Here is a 25,143-nt window from a genome sequence, read left to right on the forward strand (position 1 = left end):
TTGTGATCAAATTTAGCAGTTAATTTGGCGACCTTTATTACCCAAAATAATGCACAATGACTAGACATTCCCGGCATTGTCGCCATGACACGCTCCATGGCGACATTGCCGGGAATTCTAGTGAAATGGGAGAACCCACTTTCTTCTAGCAACTGAACCATACACTAAAAACTAAGTATATTTACGGTCCACGCGTGATCATTCAATAAAACGCGAACATGCGATTGGCCACACGCCTATAAAAATAATGTATCCACGCCAGACATTGCATTTATCGCTCATATGAGTAAATGCGCCCGGATAGTTTGCTACTGCGACAGTAAAAACTCACATTTTCACACGAAAAGTTATTGGCACTCACACAACTTCTCCGGATAAATAAAACAGCCGGAGAATGAGTGAATGAGTTTATCACGGTATCCTTTTTGCGTTCGCTGCTTTGTTGTCGTTATTCCAAAACACGAAAAAACAAGTCTATCATGCTTTTTTGCCGCTTTTCTTTGTAATTAAATGTATTTTTTCGAAGTTTTAATTGATTTCCACGAAATTAAAATTTTATCACCTTCTCCGGTGAGAAGGAAAAAGTCAAATAAATTTTATCCGGAAAAACATTCTCACGCTATTTGTGGAGACGGAGAATTTTGCGACTCATCTTATCTCGGAAGAGTTGCACATCGGATAAGCTACTTCTCGCGTGAGTGAGAGAGAATTACAATGCCTGAGAGAGAATTACAATGTTACATACACACTGCATACGCGACAAAAACGTCAACATACAAATGCTCGATCCTTCGCGATCATCCACGCACACCCACGTCCGCGATCTCACAAACGGGGTAACACCCCTGTGACTAAGTGAATGGTTTAGCACTTATAAATTCACAAACGCGGTCTCAAGAGTGAACCTCCAAATGCCCGCATTCGCGCGATCATGAATTGGTTTCGTCCCCATTCTCGGCTCTAGTAGCATGAGTCCAATGCCTTCAGATGGGTCAAACAAAAAAATGACGCTAATATCCAGTAAACAACACCAAAATCGAATTTATACACGTGAAATCACATACACGCGACAAACAAACATACAAATGCTTGAGACCTTCGCTATCATCCACGCAACCTATACCCGCATTCTCGCAGACATGATAACATACCGGTGATAATATGAACCTCTCAGCACTTATAAACATTCAAACGCGGTCGCAAGTGTGAATCTACAATCTCCCGCAGTCACGCGATTATGAATCGGGTGCGTCCGGAAGTTTCTATCCTCGATACCAGATGTTTAGGTCCATGCCTTCAATTGAACCAATTAAAAAAAGCTCTCATATCTACTGGACAACACCTTCCATTGCGACATGACCGGGAACTCTAGTGATATGGAATATCGCACTTTTTTCTAGCATCTGAGCCGCACACCAAAAATTAAATATTAGATTCACGGTCTACGCGCAATCATCCAAGAATACACGCGAATATGCGAAAGGTACACGGTTATAAAATAGAATGTAACACGCGTTAGCATACGTTAGCATACGTGACATACAAACGTACACGCGATCAAACACATTGACGTACAACTGCTCATGTCCTTCATGATGATACACGAGCTCGCGACATCCCTACGCCTGCACAGACCTGAACCGCTCAATGAATACCACATTCAGAATGAATACCACGCCCCGCTGCAATTGTCCTTTAGCAGCGTTATAGTGGGCGCAATCTCGTCTGCAATTGTAGTGAGTGATTCTGACGGGGAGCCCTTCCGAGAATCTAGCTCTACAGCTCCAGTAGGACAATTAGAAACAGAAAGTCGATAGGTTTTCCAATAACTTTTTGGAGGGTTCGAATCATGATTATCATCTGGTTCGAGCGATATTTAGCAGTTTAATGAATCAAGCGGAGGCGAAGCATAGTACATTTTTATAAGATGCACACTAACACGTATCTTATGAGGTGTCCCAGAATGTCGACTCACAATTTTAAATAGGCTATATGAACTCTTTTTAATGGAATTTCGACTGTTATTTAACTCGGGACAAGTTGATGCATTCATATCCTTGGAAACGAATTAGACTCTGTGTGCTTAATATCCGCCTACACGGAAAAAATCCGTTCATAAATTCATGAAAAAAGAGCACGATTTCGTGAACTGAACGATTTACGAAAAGCGTGACCAAGTTCCTGGAAATATGGATAATAAACCACATATTCATGAAACTATTGGTGTTTCCAAAATACTAGTTCGCCCCGAATATATGGCGTTACATTCGAATATTTGGTTGGGTTACTGTTGTTGTTCATGATTTCTGGGCTTATTCGTGATTTTTATGATTTCTCATCACGTTATTTCATGCATGAGTTTACTACCGGATTTTTCTACGGGATTTATGTTCATGATAGTCGCGATTTTCGTAATATCTATTCACGTTATCGCGATATTTTAGTCGCGAGTAGAGTGATTCATGCTCATGATTTCAGGATTTTAGTCACGATTTTTGAAATTTAATCTAGAGTAGGGGAGCCCGGGGCTAGTTGGCGGTTGGGGTAAGTTGGCGGTTGGGGTAAGTTGGCGGAATCCCTTTTTCTCTGTTTCTATTAGATGTATAGCGCTACCTCTTTTTGTGTACCTCAAGTTATGTGAAACCCATTATCCAATGTGTTTTTGGAACAAAAAACGATTTGTTTGGCGAAGTTGTGGGTGATATTGTGTTTTCGAGCGTACCAAGTAAATTTTCTAAATTTTAAATAAATTTTTCGATAGCGCGTGAAAAGAGCTTTCAGTATCTGTACAGATATTACATCTATCCAAAAACAAAAGTTTTTTTTAAAATAGTTTTTAATAAAATATGCGGTTGGGGTTACTTGGCGGTGCTGCACGCGGGGTAAGTTGGCGATACTATTTACTGCGTAAAAAAAGCCATCATTTTTTTATTTCTGGAATTCACTTCAAAGTAAGAAAATTTTTTCTTGTGAATCTCGTTAATGCAGGAGACATTTATTCCGGCCAATCGCATAAATAATTTCGAAAATTTGCTTTTGAATAGGGAGTACGCGTCAAAGTCAAAATACCGGGGTATTGAAACTGAAATATAGTAGCAAATGTTAGTTAATATACAGTTTTCTTGAAAAGACATTCAGCACGTTCCAAAAGGACCCTTGAAGTAATTGTATCTCCATGTGATTGCTTAGTTTTTGGCGTATCCACACATACCGCCAACTTACCCCGGGGCCGGTTTTCCGCGTCACTTATTTTTGTCTCTAAAAATGGAGACAATGCATCAAACACTTAATAAAAAATCAGAGATGTTGCCAACAGTCTGCTCTTTCATGCCACGTGATCTATTTTGCAAGATCTACCTACATCAAAGCGATAAAAATTAAAAACTGAAAACACCGCCAACTAGCCCCGGTCGCCCCTAATGTTATTTATGCTTATGATTTCAAGAACTCATGATTTTCATAATTTTCATTCTCATTGTGATGATATTTTAGTCACGAGTAGAGATTTATGTTTATGTTCATGGTTTCTGGATCTTAGTCACGATATTTTTGTCACAAATTGTGCGATTTTCGTAATTTCTGTTTACGTTATCGTGATATTTTGTTCTAGAGCTTACTTTCGAATTTAACGCGTGGAGTAATGTGACTTATATTCATGATATCAGCAGTTTTATCACCATATTCGTAATTTCTCTTCGTCTTATCACGATCTTTTGTCTCTTGGTTACTATCGGATTTTTTACTCGAAGTAACAATATGAACCGAATCATAAAAGTGTGACCAATTCGGGACATCTTGAAAACGATTTATGCTGCTCAGCACAGTTTTCGTTTTCACACAAAATAGATCGTAAATTATGCCCGGAGGCGAGATTCGAACCCGTAACCTTTGAGACTCAGGCCCGATTCACTAACCCTTGTGCTATCCCTGAGATGACGTCACAGAAAGAATATATGAGTATCACACTAGCGAGATCACACACAACCACAGATGCCATCCAACACATTTGATCTATTTAATTTCACCGCTAGATACCAAGGCTCGGGTTTTTATTATCGTCTTATGTCTTATGGGGTTATCGATTGATTGACACCGGTGTAGTAGAGTGCACTGAAACTGCACCGTTTTTGCACTTTCTAGCAGAAGTGCAGAAAACTGGGTATGTTCCATTGCTAGAAAGTGCAAAATCAGTGCAATCCACTACACCGGTGTCAATCAATCGAAAAACCCCATTAGTTTTAGTTCATTACCCATCGCACTTCGGTGGGTGACATGGCTAAACAAGACTGTCGATTCCTGGTCCCTTGCCCAGTTAACAGAGGTATGACGGAAGCGAATCCGCCGTTCGAATTAAACCTATAGTTCATTTATTTGGTGTTTGGCATAAGTTCCAATACATTATTTAAGACTTTTTTGGCAGAGTAGAGTCTCCGTCGCTAGTGCGATAATCATATGATCCCAGAAAGAGCACATCATCATATCCTAGGGATAGCATAAGGGTTAGTGCATTGGGCCGGAGTCTCGAAGGTTGCGGGTTCGAATCTCATCTTTGGGGGAATTTTTTTCACATAATTGCTTCCACTTCACTCACCATTTCGATCAGTTTTCCTCGTTGGATACCACCAAAAAAGTCGTAAATAAATACATATTAACACTTCTGAGAGTTGCATAGATCGTATCATTTATCAAGGTGAATCCAGATTTATGTAACTCTTTACCCCATCCCACTAACAAAAACTCCTTCTCGTGGCACACGTGGAAATACAGAGGTATTCACGATCTCCATAACAACGTTTGTTACACTAACGTTCCTTTCCATCCTCGATGGCTGTAAGGACATGGCCGGCGCTGTTATTGGAATATATCAAAGTATAGAACTCTCGAAACGTGCACATTGAGAATGGATAGCAGCTCCCAGACCCCATTCCACAGTGGGACGAACCCGGACTTAAGTCCATATGTGAAGGTTATGCGATATTCTCACTAGTATTTTTCTCGTATCAGCTGAGCCTTTAGAGGCATTTTCGCGAGATTTTAGATGATTTAAACGCAAAATGAATTTTTAACAACTTTTTGAAGGTCATAACTCAAGTGTTTTTTGCATTATTTGACCATAGAAACATCAAACGATTATTTTCGTTTTTTAAAGAAACGGTTGATTTTACACATTGCATTACTTGACCAAAAATTATCCGTGTGATAAAATTACATCGTAAAATCGCCAAAAATAAGTCACTAGTTAGTGTTTAGATAACTGTCTGTCATTAATTTTTATTGAGTTCGAACTTCTAATGGGATAACAACAACGACGCCCGTGAAGTCCCGCGATCACACTACACTCATTCGAAAGCTTTTAATTTTCTCTTTAAAATGAGTCTATGTTAGTTTTGCGAAAGCTTGCGATAAGCAATCAAAATTTAAAAAAACCTGTTTTAATCCACCTACAGGTGCAATTGTGCCTTTCTCATTTCTCCAAACTATGATTTAATAGCTGGTTCGTACAATATAACTTTATGGAAATGTCTTTCATTCTTATTACACTTGGTAAGTATATATAAGAGCACCTTTTTGCATTCATCGCGGTATCGGTTTGAATCGGAGTTTTCTATGTGATCGACCTCCACAACCCGTAACTCCGGTGCTGGAAGTCGGATGGAGATGGAATTTAATATCAGTTTCTGGGGACGCAACACCTTTCATTTGAGACTAAGTTGAGCAAATCTAGCCATTTTCGAGAAACCAATATAACCGTTATTCTGACTTTGGATGCTTCCGGATCCGTCGATGGTGGCCAGTGTGGCCAAAGAGACTTTGAATGACTGTTGGGGACCTAGATCTACAAATTCAACAGTTGTGTTTACATTTTGGAAAAAAATCACCTTTTTACATTCATCGCAGAATTCGTTAGAATCGGGATTTGCTGCGTGATCGTACGTATCACCCTGTAATTCAGGAACCAGAACTCGGATCCACACAAAATTCAACAGCAGCTGATGGACCTTTCATTTAAAATTAAGTTTGTCAAAATCGGTTCAGAAAATTCCGAGAAACCGATTTGGAAAAATCAACAAATTTTGTTTTGTAACCATACTCTTCAACTCGTAATTCGGAACAAGATGTCGGTTGAAAATGAAATTCAATAGCAACCTATGGGAATATTCATTTGAATCTTAGTTTGCAAAAATCGGTTCAGCCTTCTCCGAGTAACCGATGTGGACATTTTGTTAACAAATCCGCACATACACACACATACATACACACATACACATACACAAATACATACATACACACATACATACACACAGATATTTTGCGATCTCGGCGAACTGAGTCGAATGTTATATGAGACTCGGCCCTCCGGGCCTCGGTTAGAAAGTCCGTTTTTGGAGCAATTGCATAACCTTTCTATATAAGAAAGGCAAAAGAATAATATTCAATTAGCTTAATAAGCATGAGTTCAATGTTATCTTCATGTGATTATAATTTGCAAAGGTTGGTGGAATGCGTTTGAACGTGTAGGGAATGGGGGTTTAGTAGAGTGGGTGTGGAGGGTGCGTCAGAAATCCTTCATCTTATTTCGGTATACGGGGTGGATGAAGGAAATCTGGGCGTGAGGGTGATCCAAGAAGAGGGGAGTGATGAAGGATGGAGGTGTAAGGGCAAGGTGGGGGGGGGGGGGAAGGGGCGGCTGCGCAATACTCCACTGCATATTTTGCCTTCCATTTGAGACTTGGTTTGAGAAAATCGGTTCAGTCATCACCGATGAACCAATGTGACTTTAATTGTGGAATATGCCCGGAATTCCGGACTTCCGGAATCGTCGATAGTGGACAATATATTCAAAGAATGTTTGATTGGCAATCAGTGATCTAGATCTACGATTAGAAGTAATTTGGTGACCATTTCAATAGTTTTTAGCCTCTGAGGTATTACGATTGTACCGATTTATATGGGAAATTCCAGTGTATCCTTACTAACACCCCTGTAACTCCGGAAGCTAGAGTCAGAACCGAATGAAATTCAGCAGCAGTCAATGGCATTACTGTATCTTTCATTTGAAATTAAGTTCGTAAAAATCGGTAGAGAATTCGTTGTGGAATGGGTGTGATATTAGCTTAGGAACTTGGCGGGTTCCCCGAGGGCGTCATGAACCGTCATAGGTGGCCAATGTGGTCAAAGCTGCTTTGATTGATCATTAGTGACCCAGACCCGCAAACTAGAGTAATGTTACATCAATTTTAATATGTTTTACATCATTTGAACATTATGGGGGTACCAGTTTATATGGGAATTTGCTGTGTGACCGCACTCTTCAACCCGTAACTCCGGAACCAGAAGTCGGATCAGCTAAAAATTCAATAGCAGCTTATGGGAGCGTTATACCTTTCAGATGAAACTAAGTTTGCGAAAATCGGTTCAGCCATCTCTGAGAAAATTGTGTGAGTTTAAATGACACACACACATACACACACATACACACACACACATACATACACACACACAGACATTTGCCGATCTCGACGAACTGAATCGAATGGTGTATGATACTCGGCCCTCCGGGCCTCGGTTAAAAAGTCGATTTTTACAGTGATTGCATAGCCTTTCTTTATATGAGAAAGGCAAAAACTGTCAATGGAGACGCATGGTTATTAGTGATATTGAATTTGAATAATCATTTTATAGCTAGAATAATGACATTAATACATGCACAACTTTCAAATAGCATTGAGAGCATGATCTACAAGGGTTTTACTAGTGATCAAGAATAAGACGCCGAGTAGGAAGTATGGTTTTTTAGGTGGTAAAGAATGTTTAAAAATCAGTAAATATTTTCAACCATCTGAGATATGTCATAAAATGTTTCATGAACTATTTTTGCTAACTTATGCAATAACTGTCAAATTCACTCAAAACATGGTTGAGTTCTAGTCATTTGGTGAGACTATTTAGATCCGAGTTTGCATAGCACTGATATAGCTTAAGGGTATGCGATATTATCCATATAAAATAAAAACATTTTTAAATGAATCATATACGCAAAAAAAGGGTTTTGGATTTATTTTTATTTAAGATATGAAATAAGCAATCTAAGTAACTTAAAACACACCTGCGAAAAAAAATCTTGTTGATTAGTGAATGTAAATCAACATTTCACTAAGACGCTCAAAATGTTTGTTTCGAAAATGAAAGAAAATGTAGTTTTCGTGTCAAGTAACCCAATAATGAATTAAACGTTCCAAAATTTGTCTAACACATCTTATTTGATCCTTAAAAACAAAATAGTCATTTCTGAAACCCCATAATGAAATTTCAATCAATTTGTTTCAACATGGAAAATAAATTCCAAAATTACTATTGAAAAACATTATAAAAGACAAAATATTTACTTTTGAGCCACTCTAATAAGTAGTAAAGTTAATTTCTATTTTTATAACCAAAATAGCGCACAAAAATTTATTTAAAAAAATTTGAACCATCAGAACAAAATAATTATTTTTGAGCCACCCTAATGTATAATGATTGTTTTTACAAGTGTTAATATAAAAAACGATTTAGCACACGAAAATTAATATACGCAAATTTTAAGAACGATTTAAAAAAAAATATTTTTGAGACACCCTAATGAATGGTAAATGTTCATTTTTAAAATGTTTTAATATCAAAAACGAATTCAGCGTACCTAAATTACATAAAAACGTCCTATTTGAACCGATACGGTAAAGTTTGGACTTTAGTCCACCTTTTGTTCTAAGTCGTGCCACTGTGCATTCGTAGATTCTCTGTGCAATTTCAGATATTCTCGTCAAACATGGAGTAGCAGCTAGTAGAATTGTACGGTTGTGCTCATGCTGGTTACTTGTTTTAACACAGATGACCAAAAAGTAAGCCGAAGGAGAGTTTAAAAAAATTGACATCCCTGCGTGAACTTGAAAGGAAACGAAATTCAATTCATGCCCGCTGCGATGAATAAAATTTGTGGTTCTTTTCTCTCGTCATTCGTTCTCCCGACGCAGCGCATTCAAGTTCGGACATGTTCGGTTTCAGAAGCGAACTGAATTTTGTGTCTATGCTAGCTCTGAGAGGAATTATTGAGCAAAGGTGCACCAGATATAGATTACGCAGTTCTTTTATGCTCAAAAAATGTAGAAGATGTAAACTTCTGCCTTCAAATCGTCCTCATAATACCAAATGAATGCTTTGGTTGGTTATTTATATTTATATTTCCTCTGCATTCAAGCATTCGATGCTGCATGAAATTTCAGTCCGTTGAAAAGTTGAATGAATTAGACAGGCGGTGGATCTGAATGTTGATTTCGGGAAATGCAAGCAGAAACAGGTTAGAGTCGATCCCGGAAATTTAAGAAGAAATAGTAAAAATCCTGCATAAATTTTACATGGGTTTTTCGGAGATGTCTGGGTCACGCGTATGAAATTGCTAGGCTTGGATCTATGACCGTATTGTCAATTTCTCTCGGATCTGGAAATCCGGTAAAAGTAGTTAAAACTTGCCAAAAAGTCACATATGGTTTCTTAAAATTATCTTTTTTAATCGCTCACCAATGCTGCGTCGAAATTGTTCGGATTTCCAAATATCTTATGTTTTATACAAACGTCTTTATTTCTTCCGATTAGCATGATTTTTATCTGGGTCGATCTGTACATAACAGCTCCGATAACAAATCTGAGACCCAACTCGGTTTCATGCCCAAACGATCAACTTCTACTAACTTAATATCCTTACCACAATAGATATAAATACTGGTCGCAGTTGTTTGTCTCCAACAAAAAAGAAGAACTTAATATCCTACACATTCTTCAGCATCCGTTTCTTGCCAGCAAGACTTTTCGGCAGCCTTCGTCAAGATCAACCACCTGATAACAGTTTTTAGAAACATAAATTTTACCGAGTTTGAGTCGTTGGGGTAGAGCAAGAATATGAAAGGACCAATATGACTTCCCTGAGGAACCTTAGAGCTGGTAGCAAATGGAGGGGTCCTGCCGTCTCCAATTTCTACAACCATTTCGCGTCCATAGGAGTAAAGCCAATTCAAAAAAGAACTACCGAATCCAAGCCTTTCTAGCCAAAGCTCCATGACCAGCTAAATCTTCTTGCCTACCCTAATCGTTGCAGGCTCATCGATCTCGATCTCCTATTCGTTCGTCGGGATGACTTCACAGCAACTTTTATCGCCGACCTAGTTCATTCAAAAATCGACTGCCCTGGATCTTCTACAGGTATTGGATTTCGACATCCGTCGTCGTAGCCTTCGGTTTCATCTATTCTTCCGTCTTCTTATTGCCAGAACATATCATGGCCATAATGAGCATTTCGCCAACCGATATTCCGACGTCTTTGGACTTTAAACACCACGAAGCGATTATTGGGTAATTCCTTGTCAAGTTAGCTTTTGTCCCTATGTTAGTTATACAGTAACAAAATTGAAGCATTATTGTTAGTTGTAGAAACAAGCTATGAAATGTATCATATGGATGCTTGTAATCTGTTGCTACAAAAGATGAGGATGTTTTATAGGTGCAGGAGAGAGGGTTTGAATGAAACCTAGCTCCTGTGGGCTTTTCCTGCTCCAAACAAAACAATAAACAATAAATGACAATTCACTAAACCAGATCGATGGAGAAATTTATCCATACCATACTGCTTCAAATTGGCATTTATATTTTTTAACACAGTATTTTTAATAAATTCGCTCTTTGATGATGTTTCCGCAAGTGGATTTATGAATCACTATCTTATGCAAAACCACAGTTGACAGCCAGGAAAGAGAATCGTTGGACTGATTGAGTCGAGTGACACGTTCGCTATGCCCAACAATTACTGTGGGTACAAATTGCTTGCTAAAGAAGAAGGTTTTTCTATTTTTTCGATCAACGACATGAGTGTCGGTCATCGGGTACTGAACTAAATCAGTTCTTAGAATGGTGTTTAGGTAATTATATAATCTTGTCTGGACTGTATATATGGTATTGGTGCTAGCTGTTTGGATTTTAATATTTTCCCCATCTTAAAACAACATGAAAAAATATTTTTTAATATATTAAAAATTCCACTAATTCTCGATGAGCACTATCGATTAATTCTACTTTCTTCTCCCATTTTCACCTTCCAGGGTCGCCACACAAAGACTGGACAACTCGCTGCCATTAAGGTGATGGACGTCACCGAAGAGGAAGAGGAAGAAATCAAATTGGAGATCAACGTGCTCAAAAAGTACTCCAATCACAGAAACATTGCCACGTACTATGGTGCATTTATTAAGAAAACGTCGGCCGGCAAGGACGACCAGCTGTGGCTGGTGATGGAGTACTGTGGTGCCGGTTCCGTCACGGATCTGGTAAAATCCACCAAGGGACAAAGTTTGAAGGAGGAATGGATCGCCTACATCTGCCGGGAGATCCTGCGGGGGTTAAGCTATCTGCACACGAACAAAGTGATACACCGGGACATAAAAGGTCAGAACGTGCTGCTGACGGATAATGCCGAGGTGAAGCTGGTGGATTTTGGCGTTTCGGCACAGTTGGACAAAACCATTGGCCGGCGGAACACGTTCATCGGAACGCCCTACTGGATGGCACCGGAGGTGATTGCGTGCGACGAGAACCGAGACGCTACCTACGACAATCGGTCTGACCTGTGGTCACTGGGTATCACCGCACTGGAAATGGCAGAATCACAACCGCCACTGTGTGATCTACATCCGATGCGGGCTCTCTTCCTTATCCCACGGAATCCACCACCCCGACTGAAGTCCAAAAAGTGGTCGAAGAAGTTCCACGGCTTCATCGATACGGTGCTAGGTGAGTGTGCGACTGTCTCTATTAATAGCATAAAACTGCGTTCCTGTATTCAGGTTAGCAAAGGTGGTTAAACTTCCGCCTATAAAGGCACTAAAAAGCAACCAAATCACCTTCGTAAAATTTATGATCCATAAACGATAATCTGATCAGAAAAGGAACGGACATAAAGCTATCCCAATAAAGTACAAATAACCCTTTATTGCTGCCAGACACGTCAACAACGGAAGGCAACCTGAAACATGTTGAAAGTTGAAAACCACGGCATTACTTGCACATTTTTATGACGTTACCCTATTATTTACGCGGTTACCAGGTGTCAGCCGGTTCTACGGTACAGCCAAAGGCTGGGTTCGGAAGGGCATGGGTTGATCTGTTTTAGTTCGTTTCACGTCTTACTGAAAACAGTGGTAATATTGATGGCCTCGAGCACCGCCGCGTAATTGAAATCATTAAATAATCATTAATCACTATAACATATTCAACACATGTGGAATAGGACCGTTTATTGGGGGGCGGGGTTTCGAGGGCATATGTTCGTTAGGATAAATTTAATTTGAGAGGTTTTGGTAGTTGCTATCGTTTCACTGTTGTAAACCTCACTTTGACTTTGTTACAATTGTTAGCGAAACTCATTTATTTTTGTTTAACGGCATTTGAATGTTCGTTTTTTCGATGATGTGTTATGTGATACTTTTGATCATAAATACGTGCAAAGTCTGCACCTGCACAAATCTGGGCAGTATTGCACGTATTTATGATTCATTATTTTTCCCAAGACGTAATGCGATAACCCACGATTTTTCATGTGGGTGAACGGTTGCACGACCGATTTACTGATTTTCTTCCATCTCGACCTGAATCTCACTGACAATGGCACAACTGAGCGGATGTAAATTATACACTCTAAAGAGAGATTGGGCCGACTTTGAGTACTTTCGGTCAAGTATGAAAAGTTTGAAAGTGTCGCAATAATTATCGACTCACTCTTTAATCCTCAAGTAAATGGTTGTTACGGTCGCGCGGATTTCGCGATTTTCGCGATTTCTGCGGATTTGGTGCGTTTTTCATTCTCAATTTGACGCATCGCGTGGATTTGGCGCGAATTCGAGTTTGGATCGTGTTTTATTTATCGGAGTCTCGCCTAACATGTTCATTTATCATTTAGTTTAATACCATGCTCACACTACAGAGTTAAAACATGTTATAACAATTGGCAACAAGAAAAATGTCATCAAGAAAGCGTTAAAACACGTTTTAACTCGTAGTGTGAACGTAGTATAAGATGTATACTAATAACTTTCACTTCAATCGCTGGGAACACTAATCCCTCAGAGAAACTAGCTATGGTTTAGAAAATTAACCTGAGACTCGGTTCCACTTATGATTTTTGAAGTTTTATTTATTCGTGTTTGAACATTACGAATGGCAATATATTTGTGCATTTCATTTGGATTCAACTATAAAGCTCTGCATATTTAAAATCGATCCGCTGTTTTTTAACCAGGGAAGTGATTCTAGGGGTCGGTTATAGAAGCTTTTATCAACAATCCATTCACAAAGTTGAAATCCTGTGCAAAACTTTTTGACAAGGTTGGTGTTTACTTGAGTTGCCACGCGATGGAAAAAGAAGCAAATTAGTTCTGCCCAGAAGTGAATGAAATCACGACAGATCGGGTACGAGGATCGCACGGGAATTTAAAATAGCAAAATACCACTGTCTGTGCAGTTCTGAAACATTTCAAGGAACGTCTGTTTCCCGGAAGGTGTAATCATGACATCGGACGTTGTTGTGTTCAACAAACTTTGTACTACACAGTTCGAAATATGCGCATTCGGAAAAGTTTCAGCACCGGATCGTAAAGCAAAGCAATACGTCAAAAATGCGGATTGAAAAGCTGTATGCTCAGATGCTGACCAAATCAAACGGATGCATCCTTACCCTAGTAACAATTGTGGTTTTATTATACTCTTGAAGACCCTCCTAAATCGTAGAACGCTCTAGTAGTGTACTATAAAACTAGTATTGCTACTTGGGTATGGACGATGAAACGTGTATCTAATTGTATTTCTAATAGAAACAGATGTTTTATATTGTCAGGGGTCGCTGCGACGTTCCCAAGAAATACAAGTTTGTTTTTGCAGATAATGTTGCCGGTAAATTGTTGATCTGGCATGGAATCTGCAATTGTAGCTGAAAGACTTCAATTTTCATGGCAGCCAAAAAGACAATGAAGGCTAAATTCTTAGAAATGTTACATTTACATGCATGAATTTGCTTAACTATTCTTTCAATCGAATAATTTTCTAAGGATGAAGCAAAGGTAATAAATTTATTTCACAAAAACAACTGAAACAAAACCATTCGTCGTTATTTCGAACAAATTTACGTACCTTCCTGTTGCTGTCGTTCTTCATTCGGCGCTCATCTTCTGCAGTCACGGTCTTGGCCTTCGGATTTCACCAATTCTTTATTCGACTAATGTCGCTGGAGATTGCGCTTCATCATAGTCCACTACTTCGCTGTTGGACAGAGCTACGAACAATTTGGTGGATTCTGCTCCATTGTTGTATCATTATAGCACACCCTTGCTATAATGGCAGCTGTGTAAGTTTGTCCAAACATAACGATCCATAATTGGACTAATGAAGGTTAACATCCGTTGGTAGACGAGCTTCCTTTACTTCCGAACTCGTAGTATTATCTGTCACGAAAACGCTAATTTTCTTGCCACAGGAACAGATCCCTTGCCAAATCATAATTTTTTCGTGATCCAATCGGCGAAAAAATTGAACAACGGGATTTGTTTGAAATCGGTTATCGCATAAGATCAATCAAAACAATCCATTGAGTTTCATCAGCGCCTGATCGAGCAGCCTAGATGCAGGCCACTGTTTAATGCTCGAGACTTTGGATGGGTTACTTAATTGCTCGATATTTCCAACCTTCTCGAAGACAGGTCCGCCGCAAAGTACAACGATTAGAATTCTTTATTAGGCTAATTAAATCCGAATGACGCTCAACCGCAATTGACGATATGTGGTTCCATTCCGATATTTGGTATTCACTATCCTGCGTAAATACTAAAAAAACTCAAAATTTTATCAAGATCGGACCACAACAACTTGAGTTACAGCCTCTAAACCACTCATAGGTGGAAGTTGGTTAATGTTGACTTTGTGGTTGAAGTGTACGGATTCCTGCGCAATCAAAACAGTTGCTTTCAACTGAGTTCACAAGAACCATGCATTTATTAAAAAGAAGAATAATTACTAGTAACTTTTGGAAACTCTAATACAAGTTTTTTCATATTCTTTTGTCGCGACTAAGTTAAGTCGTCTTTTCAATATACAGGCCTCTTTTAAAAATTAGGAAAAAATGGAGGAAAAGTTTTTGAACGTTAGTAACTTTTATTGTACTGAACGGAATCACATTATATTTGCACCAATCACTTGGAAAATAGTCACCAATTTTGTATTAAATTTCGAAGTATGTATGACTTCTAAGAGTAGCACAAAAAATTCCGAAAGGGACCCAAAAAACCCGATATTTGTTAGTTCTGCCAAACCCACTCGAAACATTCTGGTAATAAAATAACCTACTCGAAACATTGGATTAATTAATTGAAAATCTGCCAATTGTGTGTATTGCAACATGGGACAAATTCCTAGTAATAAACCCCTCACCTACTACCCACCCGGACTAAAAGTGTTACGCCGGCCCTGAACATGGTATACCAAGACCTAATCGAAAATTGGGAAATTATATAAGTCTAATGCATGTATTTTTGTGCTAAGTGCTTCATTCATCGTTCGCTAGTCGAATGAGAAGCATGTGGATACACGGTCAGATGGTGCGATATGATGAAGATAATCAGAATTTTCGTCGCTAATATTTTAATATCAAAATCAAACTGGTGTCAGATTCTATCCAAATTACATTCGTTAATAAAACAATTATTACATTGCGTCGAAAATATTTTGCGTTGTAATATTTCAAAATAACTCTGAAAGCTAGGAATATATTTCAGTATCAAGCCACGATATGTTTAGCCTGAGAATAAAAGACGACGGACAATACATGAAAGGTCATTTGTGCCTATCAAATAAACGAAATGAATAAAAGATTACTTGAGAAGTTTACTATAATTTTCAAACAAAAACCATTTGCAGGTTTTGAAGATTTATAGGAATTTGAATCTATTTGTTTTGAGAACCGCGCAAAATCTCGCGCGGATTTGGCTCTTTTTTATTTTGTCGTTTTCCGTAACAACCTTGGGATAGATTTCCGGTGCTTTTTTCCGATTTAAAGATCACAAAAATCCTTGTAACTGGAAATGTAATCCTGGAATTATGTCGTATAACTTTATCTTTGAAAAGGGATAATGCAGAACTTCCATTTTTATCTACAAGAGTTGAAAACGGCTACATAGTACTTTGCTGCAATTTGTAATTTATTCTTAAAATCATTTGGGCCCGGACGGTGATGCTTTTCGTGTCAGTGTACGGTATTTAATACTGATGCATTATTTTGATTTAGTCTGGCTATCACAAATTAACATTTTCTCATGCTTTATCGACTTGCAGTGAAAGACTACCACCAACGGCCTTACACGGAACAGTTACTGAAGCACCCGTTCATCAAGGAGCAGCCCACGGAGCGACAAGTGCGGATACAGCTTAAAGACCATATCGATAGGTATTGGGTTCAAATGTTACACTTTTATCCTATCATGATTTATCTAACACACACACACCATTCCTTTCCATTGTAGATGTAAGAAACGTAAGCAGGAGAAGGAACGAGACGACTATCGGTACTCGGGTTCGGAGAACGAAGAGGAAGAGGTCCAGACAGCCGGCGAACCATCGTCCATCATTCAAGCACCCGGCGGTGATACACTACGGCGAAACTTTCAGCAGATCCAGGAGGGCCGGACGCTGATGCAGAATGCCGAACAGCAGCAACCGCCGAATGCGAACCGGAATCAAAAGCCACAGCCGGTAAGTGTTTGCATTTTGAAGAACGAGAATGTGTTACAACATCGTCGTTTGTCGGCATCAGATCAAAGATTGACCTCCTTCCTTCTCAAATCAGTGGAACGTTTAATCGACCACTACATTCGGGATGTTAGCTTGGGCGAGCACCCGCAGCCTGCAATGCAACATGCATATCAGCGGGGGAAGTCTACTATCACCCTGTTACACAATGTTGTCTACAACATTGAAAAAGCTTTTTCACAAAAGCAATCAAGCTTGGGGGTTTTTCTCGATATTGAAGGTGGTTTTGATAACGTGTCTTTCGAATCAATTTTGAAAGCAACACAAGGTCATGGAGGACGTTCATATATCACGAACTGGATACACGCAATGCTTAGCAACCGACATATGTGCTCATCGTTAAGACAAGTAGAGATAAGGAAACTGAGTGTCTGCGAATGTCCTCAAGGTGGTGTTCTGTCACCACTTCTATGGAACCTTGTCGCTTACGGTCTGTTGAGGAAACTTAATGAGCTTGGGTATCCGACATGGTTTCGCCGATGATTATCATAAAATGATCGCCGATATTTGATTAGATGCAATAAGCCTTATGTGTTGTTGAGAAATGTTGTCTTCAAATCGGACTATCAGTTAATCCATATAAAGCATCAATGGGGCTTTTCATGAAACAAAGGATTACAACTGGAGTTCTTTGACTCTGAAATTATTGTTCGAGATCAAGTTAAGTACGTTAAGGTAATCCCTGACTCAAAACTCAATTGGACAGCTCACATCGAATTCAGAATCAAGAAAGCTTGCATGGCCTTCGGCCAATGTAGACGAGCTTTCGGCAAATCTTAACTTCAGTTTGAGCTTGAGCTTCAGTTTGTGCGACCCTGGCTACTACTCCGTTATCAATCTGGACTAGCTGAAGTTGCACAATGTGCAACTCCTGGTAATCCTAAACTGTTTTATTGATCATTACCGGCGCCGGCCAGGCCCGTTCTCGAAGATCGCGGAAGGAAAGGGAAGAAATACTACAGCGCACTGCACAAGTATCACGGGAGGACGAGACATTTGTTACTAACAAGTATAAAAGTTGGATTTTACATCTTCTTTACCGACGCCAGAGAGAGGACTCCACTATCTGGACTAGATATCGATCCATCAACTCATGGACCGGGGACCAACGGCTTTACTCCCATTCCGAGGAAGGAAGACACGTGACCACAGATTTTTTCACCTCACAAAAATCTCAATGACCTCGGTTGGGATTGAACACAGACCAACTGGAATGAGTGGTCTCGCTTACCACTCAACCACCGGCACCGTCATAGACGAGCTTTCGGCAAATCTTAAGTACTCAAACCCAAGTACATTCAGTGGATCTACACAATAATTGTTTGACCAATACTGGCATACGGATGCCTTGTTTGGTGGCAGAAGGGAAAAGTTATGATAATCTAATCAAAGTTGAACCATCTTCGGAGGATGGTCTTGATGGCGATGACTGGTGCGTTCTCGACAACACCTACTGCTGCTCTAGAGGCACTCTTGAACACAAAACTACTATATGTGTTTTTGAAACAAAAAGCACATTTTTGTGAATATCGTCTAAAAGATACTTGGCTCTGGAACAGTAACCCAATAGATCGTGCAACTAGCCACACAAGACAAGGGATGAGTATACACTTGAACCCAGTTACCTTACACTCACTCGTAATTTTCCTTTTAAAACATTCAATGTGAGAATTCTTCCACGCGAGGAATGGCTGTCTGTGTGGATGGAAGAACAACTTGAAGATTACGTAGTTTGTTATACTGACGGTTCTTTGCTGGAGGGCCGAGCCGATGCTGGAGTCTATTATCGTAAAATGGGATTAAACCAGTCTCATTCGCTTTGTAGATACTGTGCCGTATTCCAAGCAGAAATCTTTGCTATTCTGTGGCGTTCAATCGGCACTTCAACAGGGAATTTGCGATATAAGAATCTATTTTTGCTCGGACAGTCAGGCTGCCCTGAAAGCAATTAGTTCGACAGATGTGAGATCGAAATTAGTAATCGCAAGTCGAACTCAAGTCTTAGCATTTCAAATGCTATCTACCTTTTATGGGTACCCGGTATATCCGGTATTACTGGAAATGTGTTGGCCGATGAATTGGCTAGAGGGGGCGTTGCGACTGACTTCGTTGGTCCAGAACCAGTTCTACCACTTTCGATAAGTTGGATAAAGCACAAGATTCGCCCTTGGGCTGCATCCGATCATGTCAACCATTGGCGTAGCTTGCAAACAACAAAAACTTGTCGGTCAGATGGGAGTCCGAAAATGTCAATGAATTTGCTGCATTTTTTCAAACACAATTGCAGTATTCCAGTAAGGGTACTGACTGGACATTGCCAATTCAATTATCGCTTGGCTACTATTCAGTGTGCTGAGTATCATTCGTGTGGTCTTTGTGAATCCGATTACGGAACTTCATATCATTTGATATGTAACTGCCCTGCAGTAATGCAATTGCGTATCCGGATTTTGTTCTCTATACATAGATGAACCTATGTACAGAGAGCTGAAAATCAAGGATATGCTATTGTTCCTAACCCAGCGTGGTAAAGAGCTGTAGCTTATGTCGTATTTGAATGACAACATCTCTTCGGGGGCGTTGTCGTTCTGTTATCTCAATATGCCCTCCGGGGTGTTGATATATTCGCTCACTGCTTAAATAAAAATTCTAAATTCCTCCGGGAGTTGGTAGTTTAATTCCTGCTATTGTAGCATCTGCAGATCGTTCAGCATCGTTCCGAGGGTGCAGAATGCTCGGTTTTAATAGTTCTGTCGTTATTTTCCTTACCACTAATCTTCCCACTTCCCCAATCCTTTCCATCAGGGAAATGATGAAAAGCAGATCACAAATCTCCGATCAGCATGGGGGAACGTGCCATTTGAGCCAGTCGCTACTGAGTCCTGATTCTTCTTAAGCCGGCTGTCTAGAGTGTTAAAAAACTTAAAACTAAATAAGATCTTTTCTTTTTTGAGTGACGTTGTACTTGATCTGCACACAGTAGCTCAGAATCAAAAAACCGCAAGGGACGAACCCCGGATTTTTTTTTTTAAATTTTTGATTATAGAGGTTTTAACCTTAGGGTAATTCGCCTCTTTGTCGGGTTAGAGAAATCTTTAGAAAAATCTAACCCAGAGGCGACGCGTCGGTACGTTCAACCTGTTCATTGAACAGGTAAGGAAAATTTGACGACCCGAATTTTCAGTTAAAATAAATAAACAGTCTTCCCATGACCGGTTCAACCTCAAACATGCACGCATCTCGTACTCTCACCGCATGCTCTGGATAGAGCAGCTGCATGAGCGACTGCTGAAACAGCAGCGTGAGTGTCATGGGCGCCGGCTTTTTGTATTTCCTTTTGCACCGGTTCAAGTCAAATATTGAACAAATACATTGGTGCGATATCCATATGGGCGTCAGAGTTGTGTGCAAACGAGAGTGATTTATAATTTTTGAGCGCGTACGGTACGTTCATAACAGTCTGTTTTTTGGTAGCCTGAACAAATGTTGCTGTACTTGGGGCATATTGGTTTTAGGCGCGTAAGTATTCCGTTGGTTCAACGATAATAATGAACCGTCTACTTTTGCTTCAAAAATATTTTTTGCTCTTTGCATTAACATGTTGATAACTTGTCTACTGAGATTGTAAAATGGACATAAATTCAAATCAGGGGTTGTTCGAATGAATTCCCGTTCTATTGTAATAATGAACGGATTGATGTTGAATATCTCATGCCTACGATATTTTACGAGAAATTTTTTTTTCTGGATTCAATAAATTGCACACATTCAAATTCCTATCTTATTTGAAAGAATTGAGGGATGACTTTAACCCGGTAGACAAATCTTTCATTCATTGTTATACAGAACGACTATTATTTATTGGTGTGTAGAATATAAGAGTACATTTCAAGTTAATTCATATAATGCTATGATTTATAAGTACTCAATGACAGAGTTACAAATATTCGAAGTCATTGAATAAAAATTGATCATATTCAATCGCTTTCATTTTCAATATTCAGGGACGCACCGTAAACCGCAAACGAACAAACATTTAGTGCAGGTTTTCATTCGTCTCCGATTATTGCACGAAGTGAACGTGCAGCAACGAATCAAACGTGTCAAAGTAGTTCGTGGCACAATGTAAGCAATGATAATTATTATTTTACATGCTTTACTAACATTTGAAATCATTTACCTATATATTAAGTGAATTGAATATTATTGTACGATATTCAACTGAACTATTCATCGCGAGTCACATCAGGTCCATTTTCAGCCGTCCAAAAAGAGCTTCGATTATTTTAACTCTGTTCAATGATTTTTTATACATGATTGTTTTTCTTAATTTTCAGTTCGAAAATCTTTTCAAATTTTTCGCATCTCGGATGTGTTACTTTTTACTCTTTTAAGCATTCTACCAGACGATTATTTAATAATTTACCGGTGGATTTTGAAAACAAATTTGTTGTCGACTAACATCTTTCTTTGGCCCTATGATGTTGGATGGAATCGACGAATTTGTCGGACGTCGAATCCACCCGAATAACGTCAGAAGAGATAATCGAAAAATAATCAGCTGATCTAAAAACGTCCCATGGAGTCGAATTAGTTTTAGAGATGACTGTGACGTTTTGAGGGCCTTTATGGTATATTGAACAGGTTGACGGTGGAATCACGCGTCGCCTCTGATCTAACCCTATGTGCGGGATTGGGAATTGAATCCAGGTGATCTGCGTACAAGGCAATCGATGTACCAACTACGCTATCTCCACCCCCGAAACCCCGGTTGTTATTCGCTTCTTAGCGAAAAGAACCATTGAAGTTTTGTTTGGGCTAACTAATAATTTTATTGGTCGACACCACTGTTCGACAGTTCTTAATGCTTGTTGCACTTAGTCAAAGATTGTTCCGATGCAAAGTCCAGCAATAAGTATTTGGTAATCGTCAGCAAACCCGTAGGTTGGAAATCCAAGCTCATTGAGTTTTTTCAACAAGCCATCGGCAACCTGGTTCCAAACAAAAGTGATGAAACGCCACCCTGAGGACAACCGTAAATACTCAAATTCCGTATCACTGCCTGTCTTAGTGATGAGCAAAAAATGCGGTTACTAAGCATTGCGTTTATCCAACCAGAGATACTTGTAGCTAGCCCATGACCGCGCGTCGCTTCACTACTGTTGGCTTCGAAAATTCGTCAGGAAACTTGTATTCACGGTGATGCTTACAATATATCGGAGCCTGCTATTAAGCATCTATTTTTGCTGGTTCTATAAGATTCACCCGAATATCATTAGCCCGAAACACATTCACCCGAAAGTCATTTACCCGAATGACGTTCGCGTGAAAGCTATTTATCCGCATGGGCCATTTACTTCATTAACCAGAATGGACCATTTACCCGAATGCCATAAACTCGAATAGACCACTTGCCCGAATGTCATTAACGCGAATACCACATTCACTCAAACAATATAAAATCAAATCCAACGGAAGGTAACCCTTTGATTATAAGTCTAACAAGCAAGCATGCTTCTGTACCCATTTTCTCAATTTTCGTTGCTTTGGTCAATTCATAAAATGCCGGACAGGGAATCGATTTGTCTTATAAGTGTCATTACAAATCAAACATCACCGCGGGCCCAACTTCATCAACTTCATTCTATATCATCGCCGCCATCGTGAGTTCGGAAACCATGTGGGATCAGAAAACTATTGGCGACATCATCATCATCACAGCCATCGTATTAACCACCGTCAGCTAAATCTCAAAAGGAGTTTGGTGTCGAGTAAAGTTGATTCCTTCTTTCAAACATGAGCAGTTCTTTGAATTTGTATACCAAATAGTCCTCGCAAGTAAACTGGTGATCCACTCGTTTGCCGGGTTGATTAAAAATATGGGTTGATTCCTTCTTTCAAACATGAACAGTTCTTTGAATCTACATTTCTAATAAGTTCACAAACAAACTGTTTATCCATTTATTTGGCTGGTTTACTCAAAAATTCTTCTTTCAAACATGAGCAGTTCTTTGAATCTTTATACAAAAAGGCTTTCGTAAGCAAATTGTCAGTCCACTCGTTTACCAATTTTACTCGAAAATAATGGATAATTCTTTTTTTTTCACCAAATAGACATAGGCGGCTCCAGCTGACTGACAAATGAGGGGCACGCCTTTCTGACAAAATATTATTTATAGACCATTTAAAAAATAAATACATTTAGAAACTTCAAATTTTAGAATAATTTCTTAAAACAGTTCATATTTAGGGATTGGCGACTAGTGAATCAAACACCATCCTTGATTGAAATAACTATTTTTTATAATTCATTTATTCGACGCGGCTCATTGCGGTGACTTAACGAAGCCGAGGGTCTTTTATATATTTACAAAATGTAACTAAAAACAAAACCAAATGTTTTTGAGCGTTCGTCGGATTTAGTACGTGCTATACTTACTATAGCTTCTTTCGCGGCGGGGAAACACTTGTCTTGTCGCCTGCTGCATCATGAGGTTCATTTACTTTTCTCTTGTCGTTCACGTAAAGATGGGAAATCTGTTCGCGAGCGGTTCAGGAGCACTGGTTCTTCAAATAGAAAGAGCAAACGGGAGTTCCTTTCCAAAACACAGTAGTAATTATTTCGTTTGCTTCGACGTGAATTGGCCAGTTCGCCTAGAGCAGATCGCCAAATTCAAGGAATTAATTTTAAGGCGAACGAATGACAATGAACTGAGCTACCGTCTCGCAAACTATCATGGATGCTATATTGTGGAAATTGGAAATTGACGATTAACGACATTCAAGAAGAATAGAAAAATCCCTCTCACTCACAAATGTGTAACAGTTCGGTTGGCAAACGTTCAAAGAGAGTTTTCGATCCAAACTTATACTGCATATGTTTTCCGGCCTTTCCAGATCACACTTTCGACAATCATTCGCTATGTACAATTAAAAATTCAACTGAACGGGAAAATGGTTCATGTGATCTAGTTCTTTTTACAGAACTATTCTGCCCATCTCTAATCGGTAATGCCGCGTTCGTGCTCACGATCAGCTTTTTTCGTTGCCTTTTGCACTTACATGTTACAAAAGCCGCGCTGAAGGCGCTGGCTGTTGATGTTGGGGTGCTTGATGCTGTGTTTTCAGTTGAACAGTTGCCACAAATTTGGCAACCTGGTGATTGTATTTGGATTGATTTGCCATAGATGTGTTGGCAATTAGTTGTGATGTATTCACCTTACTATCTTCCGCTTAAAATTTTTACATTATGTCCCGTTTAATTCCAGTACTTGCACATAGGAATCTGCTCATCATGGATATAGTTCCGTTGTGTTTGTATTGTATAGTCAAGAGTGGATAGATCTTTGTACCCGCCTTCTCACAGCAAGAATATCATTAGCCATATTCAGGAAAAAGTTTCTTCAAGTATCAGGTGAAACGGATTCTACATCACCAAATTATGACGTGTATTTTTGTTTGGTTTAAAGGGGTATGCGTTGATAGCTCATATAACTGTATCTCTAAACTGTCATTTTCCCTATACACATGTATCTAAATTCCAATACTGTAACTTTCAGCCACGTATGTTAAGTTGTTCTGCATTGGATAGGCATTCTTGGATAGGTGAAGTAAGGTGACATTCATAAGCCTAATCTCAATTTTCACTTCTTGAAAATATTCTGAAATATGTTAATATCATTTTTTGTACTTTTACGCTCTGCGTTTTCAAAAGAAATTCTTGTTTTTCATTTTCTTGGGAAAACAATTAAATTGAGTACTTATTTTGTTATCATCGAAATATCTCAACAGTTTTTCAAATATTTGCTCTCACAGTGCACTGGTAGCAGATCTGTTTAATGACAAAGAACAATTCCTTGCTCTCGATTTTGATCTTTTAGCCGTTCACAACATCAAGTTTAGTTTTCAATTTGCTATCAAATTTTACTCGAATACGCTCAACATCAAATATAAATTCTGAATTTCCAAATAACAGTGTGTACACTGTACAGTTATGTTACTATGTTGCTTTCGTGTGTGAATCCTGATATATTGTTTAACTAATAAAAAAGGACAAGACCAATCTATCATTTTGGCAAACAAATTCGAGTCACTTTAAATTAGTAGCCTTGGAATTCCATTGATTTTGGGCAGATTCCTCGTTCAACGGAATGCAGATACGCGAGAAATCAGAATTTTTGTGCTCATCGCGGAAAGCTTTTAAAAGCCTTTTATTGTTTGTTTACACTTTTGCTTGGCTATTTATTTCACAGTTTTAAACCAACATGG

The 25,143-nt window shown here is 39.1% G+C and overlaps 1 protein-coding gene across 19 annotated transcripts in view; it reads left to right on the forward strand.

The window, feature by feature from the left end:
- Nucleotides 1-25,143, forward strand: part of LOC131692242 (serine/threonine-protein kinase mig-15) — a 250,343-nt gene that overhangs the window by 155,731 nt on the left and 69,469 nt on the right. For all 19 annotated transcript variants that reach the window (XM_058979177.1, XM_058979178.1, XM_058979179.1 and 16 more), the window contains 3 exons: nucleotides 11,130-11,817; nucleotides 16,402-16,513; nucleotides 16,590-16,818. In XM_058979177.1, coding sequence (XP_058835160.1) covers nucleotides 11,130-11,817; nucleotides 16,402-16,513; nucleotides 16,590-16,818 — 1,029 coding nt within the window. The remainder of the gene's footprint in view (nucleotides 1-11,129; nucleotides 11,818-16,401; nucleotides 16,514-16,589; nucleotides 16,819-25,143) is intronic.

Source organism: Topomyia yanbarensis, chromosome 3, assembly GCF_030247195.1.
Source record: "Topomyia yanbarensis strain Yona2022 chromosome 3, ASM3024719v1, whole genome shotgun sequence".
Classification (NCBI taxonomy): domain Eukaryota; kingdom Metazoa; phylum Arthropoda; class Insecta; order Diptera; family Culicidae; genus Topomyia; species Topomyia yanbarensis.